At 52.7% G+C, this 8,621-nt stretch overlaps 1 protein-coding gene across 1 annotated transcript in view; it reads left to right on the top strand.

Annotated features, from left to right (window-relative positions):
• The first annotated feature begins 3,480 nt into the window (after positions 1-3,480).
• FAM83A (family with sequence similarity 83 member A) overlaps positions 3,481-8,621 on the top strand; it is a 14,710-nt gene continuing 9,569 nt past the window's right edge. The window contains exon 1 of the mRNA XM_003782369.1: positions 3,481-4,043. Within this exon, the coding sequence (XP_003782417.1) occupies positions 3,564-4,043 (480 nt within the window). The 5' untranslated portion in view covers positions 3,481-3,563. The remainder of the gene's footprint in view (positions 4,044-8,621) is intronic.

Here is an 8,621-nt window from a genome sequence, read left to right as displayed (position 1 = left end):
ACCACTCACTTGCTGATAGGAGCCCGGCACCTCATTCTGTCCCACCAGTGGCAAGGAGGCAACCAAAGTGCTCCATAGTGCACAGGGCCAGTGACTGCCCAGAATGTGCACCCTGGTTCCAAAGTGCAATCCCAGGAAGGGAAGTTTGTCATCACAGCAGGCAGACCCAGCAAGATGATGACATCTCCCAGGGCTGGGCTGCAGAGATGAGGACTAAGCTGACAACAATCACCAACCAGCTGGGTGACTTGGAGAATAGTCACTTCCCCTTTCTGAGCCGCAGTTGTCTCATCAGAAATTCAGTAAACTGAAACCTTGCTGTACCTTTAAGAGTCCTTCCAGGTGAGGCCTTCCCTTTGATCCCGCTCTGATCTGAAAGTGTCCCCCCAAGTTCATGTATTGGAAACTTAATCCCCAAGGCTACAGTGTTGGGAGGTGGGCCCTACTCAGGGGTGAGTAGTCACAAGTATTCTGCCCAGATTAATAGTTTCATGTCATCCTTGTGGGGGCACATGCGTTGTGGAAGCAAGTTTGGCCTTCTTGCTCTCTCCCTCCTGCTTTCTGCCACGGGGTGGTACGGTGCGAAAGCCCTCACTAGAGGCCGGCACCCTGCTCTTGGCTTTCCCAGCCTCCGCACCATGAGCCAAATACATTTTTGTTAATTATAAATTACCCATTCTGTGGTACCCTATGATAGCAGCATAAATGGACTAAGACAATCCCTAAAAAGACAGGTGAGGACATAATCCCTGGCCCACTGGGAAAGAGTTCTGTGATTAACTAATACTGTCTGTCGGGGTGCCAGGATGGGGGCTTAGTGGTACCAATGCACGCAGGGTGTTTGCCAGCTGTTCTAAGGATTCAGCCAGTGTCTCTTGGGTCTGTGTGAGGTCCAAGAGCTGGGAACAGGAGAAACAGGGGTCTAGAGAAGAAGGTTCCTCTCTTTTCTTGATTGAATAAGTACTCAATCACTTATTCATCCAAGAAGGAGAATTAGATCCAGGTGTGAGGAGAACCTCAGAGTACTCACCCACTTTTTAAATTCTCCCCTATACACATTCTGTAACCAATAAGAGGATTTGTTATCCTCTGAGAGTAGAAAGGGAAGGGGAATTTGGGGGGAAAGAGCTTGGCACAGTGGAAAGTCAGTGGGCTCTGCAGTTCCAGCGCCCAGGGTCTGCCATTTATGGACTATGTGATCTTGGGCAAGTTACTCAACCTCTCTGAACCTTATTCTGGGAAGTGAACCCTAATAATTCAGTTCTCCCTTAGCACGGGGATTGATTATGCAATGATGGCTAAGAGCTGAGTACAGAAGAAGCCAAGTTGAAATGTTCATTAGGGAGCAAGAAAAATCCTGCCTCACTAGGCTGGGGACTGGACTTGTGTGATGCAGAATCAGAGAAAAGACTCAGAGGGACAGGGAGAGGAGGAAGTGGGAGAAGAGTTTGTGTTAACCTCCAGAAACAAGCTGGCAGAAGAGAGGGAGAGGGCGTGGCGCCAAGGAGGTGATGGCAGACGAGGGTTTACGGATTTGTCCACTTAGAGGCTCCAGGGATTGTAAGGAGGAGACAAAATAGAATAAAGGAGGGTTGCCCAAGATTGTGAATCAGATTCCTTCAACATCCCTCAAAAGAGAAAAGAAATTCCTTTCAAATTACTTTCCTCCTCTTTGCACTGTGCTTTAGAAAACACCACTGTGCTACTGGGCCCAGCCACCTGGGTGCCGCTTCAGGAGGGCTACAGCTGCTCATGCCTGGTTTCCTCCAAAGAGCCCATATGCCACTGGGACATCCACCCCTACCGCATCCCAGGTCTTTTCTTTTTTTTCTTTTCTTTTCCTTTTTTTTTGGGGGGGGGGACAGAGTCTCACTTTGTTGCCCTCAGTAGAATGCTGTGGCGTCATAGCTCACATCAACCTCAAACTCTTGGGCTCAACTCTTTTGCCTCAGCCTCCTAAGTAGCTGGGACTACAAGTGCCCACAGCAACGCCCAGCTATTTTTAGAGGTGGGGTCTCGCTCTGGCTAAGAGTGGTCTGGAACCTGTGAGCTCAGGGCAATCCACCCACCTCAGCCTCCCAGAGTGCTGGGATTACACATGTGAGCCACTGCACCTGGCCACACATCCCAGGTCTTTAAAGACCGTGCAGTCCTGGCTTCCTGGCGTCTTTTGCTGCCAGAACCTTCCTGGGTCCCTCTGTTGCTCACCACTCCCATCACAGTCTCTGCTTGTGAGCACCTGAGACTTCCTGCCTCAGGCTTTCTCTGGCTTCACAGCTGTGTTTGGTGAACTTACAACCCCCAGGAGAAGCCCTTTCCAGTGATAAATGGGGCTTTATAGGTAAATGCTGCAGCTTCCTCACTCTTTGAGGGGGGAAAGTCTGAAACGTATTCTGCACTGTCACTCAGAGGGTCCCATAGGACTGAATTCCAGACATCCATGACCCCCATGGATGACCCCCATGACCCCCAGGAATCTGATACACAGTAGTAACCTGCTCATCATCTTCCCCTGGCCTGACGTCATTTCTTCCTGCTCACTTCCCCATTCCCTTCCCTGTGCTTCTCAGAATCACCTTCCAGTGAATTACTGGCACCCAAACCCTAGTCTCAGCTTGTTTCCTGCAGAACCCAGTCAAAGACAATCAGGATTCTAGGTTTTCCATCCCTCTGTCAGGCCATGATCTGATCTGGAAAGAAAATGTGGACACTCCCTCAGAGCGTGTGTTCCGAGACTCCAAACCCTGATGCCATCCTCCTCTCCAGTGCCACAACCGACCAGTCCTGTGGTCATATCGGCCTAGACACAGCCTTGGATATTCTCAGGTGGTGTCCCAAGCCCCCACTTCCAACAGGTCAGCTCTGGCCCTGGAACTGGAACATCTTTGCGGACTCTGTGTAAACATGACAATGACAAGCACATGACAGGAGCTGGGTGACAGGTGCCCCTTCCCAGGTCAGGAAGGCGGGCCCTCAGTTGTGACCAAGTACGGGAGGGGTCTGGTGAACTGTTATCGGTGGCCTGCACCATCTCCCTCCTCACACTGTGCCCCTCAGGACAGCACCTTTCCCCCACCAGGAAACTCTGGTCTTTGAACCAGCAGCAGCGCGCCAAGGAGCCCAAGGGGACAGTGGCATGGGCAGCCCTCCTCCAGGCCCCTCTCTGGCTGGGCTGAAGATGCAGGGGAGGTTCCCTGCTTGGTAACAAAGGCCCGAGGGCTCTGGGCTCCTGGATTGTGAAACCCAGTGGGAAAGCTGGCTCACCTCCCCCTGCACTGGGAGGAGAGGAAATATCCCAGAGCTGACTGTGCCAAGGCGGTGACTGAGCCAGCCCTCCTGGCCCGGGGGCAGGGCAGGTGTCCCTCTGAGATAAGCCAATCCCTCTCTGCAGATGACGATCCCTGAGCATTGTTCAGGACACAGGCAAATCACTTCTCCCAGTGGCGAGGAGGGGTAGCCAGTGCCCTGCCTGCCAGCACTGGGAGCCCCGCTCCTCTGTGGTATGGCCCATTGGCTCCCCAATTCTGATAGAGCACAAGTGCCCCACCACGACCTAGGGCAGCATGAGCCGGCCCAGGCACGTGGGCAAGATCCGGAAACGCCTAGAAGATGTCAAGAGCCAGTGGGTCCGGCCAGCCCGCGCTGATTTCAGTGACAACGAGAGCGCCCGGCTAGCCACCGATGCCCTCTTGGATGGGGGTCCTGAGGCCTACTGGCGGGCGCTCAGCAAGGAGGGTGAGGTGGACTTCTTGTCCTCAGTGGAGGCCCAGTACATCCAGGCCCAGGCCAAGGAGCCCCCCTGTGCCGCGGACCCCCCGGGAGGAGCCGAGGCAGGCACTAAGGGGCTGGACTCCAGCTCCCTGCAGTCAGGCACCTACTTCCCCGTGGCCTCGGAGGGCAGCGAGCCGGCCCTGCTGCACACCTGGACGTCGGCTGAGAAGCCCTACCTGAGGGAGAAGTCCAGCGCCACCGTGTACTTCCAGATGGACAAGCACAACAACATCCGGGATCTCGTCCGCCGCTGCATCGCCCGGGCCAGCCAGGTATCCACTGGATCCGTCTGCTTGGCAGTGGGCAAGGGGATGGGCGCAGGGAGGGGGATGAGTCTGGCTATCAAGGACAGAGGTTGGATGATTAGGGCCTGGGATGGATCAAGGCATGGCTCTCTGTCCCGCTCTGGACTGCTCACCTTCTATTCCTGCATGTGACAAGCCAAGTCTAGGCAGCACCGTCCCTCACCAGAATCCCTGCACCTGCTTCCTGCTTGGCCCCACTCTTCCTCTCCATCCCTGACCACCAGGCTCCTTTTCCTGTGTGACAGCTCTAATGACTTCCCTTCCCTATACAGAGCCTTCAGTGGCTCCCCAAGTGCTCATGGTAAGAAGAGCAAACTCCTAAGCATGGCTCCCATCCTCCTGGGCGTGGCTCCCACCTCCGCCCACCCCATCCTGAGCTCCCTCAGGTCCTATCTACAGGTCTTTGCAGGGGTTGGGCTCTCTGCCTGGCCGGCCTGGACTCCCCTGCTTTTGGTCTGACTAAGCTGCCCACTGACTTCTGCCTCAGGACCCCACATGAAGACCTCTTCCTGGGAAGCCTTTCTGGAACTCCCAGGCCAGCTTAGCAGCCACTTCTGTGCTCCCAAATGAGGGGGCTCCTTCTGCAGCACACCCTTGCCCCCACCACCCTGTCCTCTCAGACTCTGCTCAGACCTATCTACCCAGAAATAACCCTGTGGCACCCCAGCCATTGGCCAGGCAGCACATGGGGGTAGGCAGCAGGGACCGGTTCTCCCTCCCAGAGTATTTACATTTTAACAAGTTTCTTTAGAAGAGGGGAAAGCCACCCTCGCAACCAGCACTTGGCTGATAGAATCTCAGGCATGTGACAGACTGGGTCACTTCTCCCAGTGCCCCAGAATCTCCAGCCTTCAGGGGCTGCCTGCTGCTGTCTGGGTGCCCAAAATGACTGTCAGCGTCCATCCCTCCCTCCTGAGGCTACAGACTCCAAGGAAAGGAATTTATCATCTGTAAAGTTACTCTCTCTGCTACTCAATTTATTTATTTTGTTATACTTTTTAAAACTCACATGAAAGAACACACTCATACTTAAGTTATTTTTTGCTAGTATTCTAGTCTGGTGACTGAATTCCCTCCCAAGTTCAGTACTGTGTGAAACTAGAAGGTTACAAAGAAAGCCTCCAAGGGTGTAGAGGTTGTGTGTGGAGAGGGAGGGAGGGAGTGAGTTCTGGAAAATTGAGTGGAAGGTAACTGGATGGAGTATGGTTCTTAGTGTGGCCGGGCTGCTTAAGGGCAGTATGCCATGTCTCTGTGACAGGGCAGCAATAGCAGCTTGACAGATGGGCCCAGGCAGGCCACCAGGAGTGTCCATGCTGCCTCTAGGCCGGAGCTGATTGCACCACCTCCAGCAAGTCCCACAACCTCCCCAGGTCTGAGCTCCAGGCCAGCAAATGCCCCTTCAGGCTCCAGAGGCCCCCTCATGAGGGCACCAGCTCTGGTCTTGCTGGTAAAGTTCAGCATTCTCTTGAGGGGCGGGGCCGATGGTGTTGGGGAAATTCTCCAGCACACCTGCTCGCAGTGGGAGTGACACTTCTGGGAAGGAGGGCAGGTAAGGGTGTGTGAGACAGGGTCCCCTGGCTGAGTGCCTCTCTTCTCACCCCTACTCAGCAAGGTGGCCCGAGGCCCAGGCCAGCAGACATCCTTTGACCCTCTTGGCATCTTATGAATTTAGGACAACACTTAAAAATCTGAAGATTTCACTTAAAAGTAAAAATTCCCTGCTCCTCTTAGCAAGTAGGCTCTCCCAGAGCTGAGCTGTGGCCACTTCTTTGGGTGAGTCCCCTTCACCAAGGCCCCCAATACTCCCTGGGCCCCTGGGGCTTCCCCTGTCCTATTGCTCCTGTGGGCAGAGTTTGTGATATCTCCGGACACACAGGCACACACACGTGCACATGCACACACATGCAGGCACACAACACACTCCCTTCAGGAAGAGGCTAGACAGGAACAAAGGGCAGGAGCAGCCTGCTAAGTGTTGTTTGGAGCAGGTCCCACTGCCCGAGAAGCAGAGATTCTCCTTCCTTCCCTCCAGGATCAAATGCCTTTATTCCACAAAGCCTAATTTGCAGGCTGGGTCCTGCTCCCAGGGTGGCAGAGTGAAACAAGAGGCCTCTCTTTTAGGGTAGAAAGCTCAGCAGGTCCTTAGGGGACAAGTGAACAAGAGGCCTCTCTCCCTCTGGGGAGCTCCCTGTCAACTGCCTGAGCCTTCAGGAGAGAAGAGAGGTCAGTGGGCGCCAGCTTCAGGCTTGGGCAACCTCCTGTGCCTGCGAGTGGAGGGAGGTGACTAGGGCAAGCTTCAAAGAGTTGAGTCTCAAAGGAAGTGTTTGCTGGGCAGAGAGAAGGAAGGGAAAGAAATTCCAGGCCTAGGGAGGGTCAAATGCAAAGGTCAGGAGGTGTGAAAGTGCTGTATGTCCTGGAGGGGTCTCACCAGAGAGGCTCAGAGAGTGGCGAGGGGTAGGGATAAGGATTAGGCTGGTGCTGGGCAGAGAAGCTGTGCTGTGCCTTAGAAACAGGGTGGCTGAGAGCCACCTTTCCGGGCATAGTGGAGGGTCCCATGGGGGCCTGGGGCCTTTTCTACCCTCCTCTTAGTCTCCATGTGAGACAGGACTATCTGCAAACACCCCACCCAGACAGGCCATCCCAGCAGACAGAAGGCAAAGACCCCAGAAATTTCCAATCCCAAGTCACTGGGACTACAGTGGGGTGGGCGCCTTCACTAAAAGACATCAAGATGAAGCTGGGGGCCTGTGCTCAGTGGTTAGGGCACCGGCCACGTGCTCTAGGGCTGGTGGGTTCCAACCCAGCCCAGGCCTGCTAAACAAGGGAAAAATAATAGCCAGGTGTTGTGACAGACAACAGGGCACTCTACTGAGAATGACATCTTTTAGTTAATTACATCTGCAACACAATTTCCCACTGTCACGGCCACAGGTGCCAATGGTTAGCGTGTGGCCGTGTCTTTTGGGGGGATATCATTCAACCTGCTACACCCTCTAAAACAGCACACCCATGCAGGGGACTGAAGGAGCATGATCCAAACAATTTCCTGGGCTCCAGTTGGAGACAGTCTGGAGACCCAGCTGGAAGTCTCAAGAGGAAGCAAAGTAGATAAGCCTAGACATTGTGAGCCTGTATTTCTGAACATCCATTAAATCAGGGTGCTGGGCCGGGTGCGGTGGCTCATGCCTGTAATCCTAGCACTTGGGAGGCTGAGGTGGGTAGATTTTACTAAGCTCACAAGTTCAAGACCAGCCTGAGCAAGAGCCAGACCCAGGCTCTAAAAAACAACTGGGTGCTGTTGCGGGTGCCTGTAGTCCCAGCTACTTGGAAGGCTGAGGCAAGAGAATCGCTTAAGTCCAAGAGTTTGAGGTTGCTGTGAACTGTGACATCATGGCACTCTACCAAGGGTGACAAAGTGAGACTCTGTCTCAAAACAATAAAAAGATAAAAATAAATCAGGGTGCTGGGTTATCAGTATTTCCCTTTCTGTTCGTTCAATTGTCTGCTCACTAGCCCCATCTCAGGAAAACAATGACTCTGTGGCACAGAAATGTTCCATTTACAGACCTACTGGGAGAGTGGGAATTGCCTCTTTTTGTCAATACTTTGGAAAAGAAGTATTTCTCTTTCAGCAAAGAGAGATGGCCTTGGCTGTTTCAGGTGCCGTAAGAGTAAATGTATGCATACACTTAATTGTGATAACAGGGCTAGGGTTCTAACGCATCACTGCCTCATTATCTGAACATCCTTCTGACTTCCTGCTCAGGGTGAGCAATTTCTCCGCAGTTCCCTCCCCTGTGCAGCCACCCACATCATCTTAGCAGAAAGTCAGTTCCAAGTAGGCACCTGTCATCTCCTTGACTTGCCAGAGAGTCACTCTTCTTTCTCTGGTTACTTCCCAGATGGTGGTGGTTTAAAAAGTATATTGTATGCAATCAGTGCAACCTGGTTCTCTATAGCCTCATTAAATCCTTAACAATAAAAAAATTAAGTTTAATTTTAAGGAAAGTATATTGTAAGCTCGGCGCCTGTGGCTCAAGCGGCTAAGGTGCCAGCCACATACACCAGAGCTGGCAGGTTTGAATCCAGCCTGGGGCCTGCCAAACAACAATGACAACTACTACCAAAAAATGGCCAGGTGTTGTGGTGGGTGCCTGTAGTCCCAGCTACTTGGGAGGCTAAGGCAAGAGAATCGCTTAAGCCCAGGAGTTGGAGGTTGCTGTGAGCTGTGATGCCATGGTACTCTACCCAGGGCAACAGCTTGAGGCTCTGTCTCAAAAAAAAAAAAAAAAGTATATTGTAATTATTAGAAAGATGGTGAGATATTATTATTACAGGTAATGTTAACGAAAGAAGATGGACATATACCCCCATCCTAACATGCCTGCTAGTTTTTGCTTTGGGTTTATCTACTGCATTACAATATTTTTTTCTTTTTTTTCTTTTTTTGGAGACAGAGCCTCAAGCTGTCCCCCTGGGTAGAGTGCCGTGGCATTACAGCTCACAACAACCTCCAACTCCTGGGCTCAAGCAAGTCTCCTGCCT

The sequence above is a fragment of the Otolemur garnettii genome, unplaced genomic scaffold, assembly GCF_000181295.1.
Source record: "Otolemur garnettii isolate 467f Iridium unplaced genomic scaffold, OtoGar3 scaffold00004, whole genome shotgun sequence".
NCBI classification, from domain to species: domain Eukaryota; kingdom Metazoa; phylum Chordata; class Mammalia; order Primates; family Galagidae; genus Otolemur; species Otolemur garnettii.
This window is presented reverse-complemented; position numbering and strand designations above follow the sequence as displayed.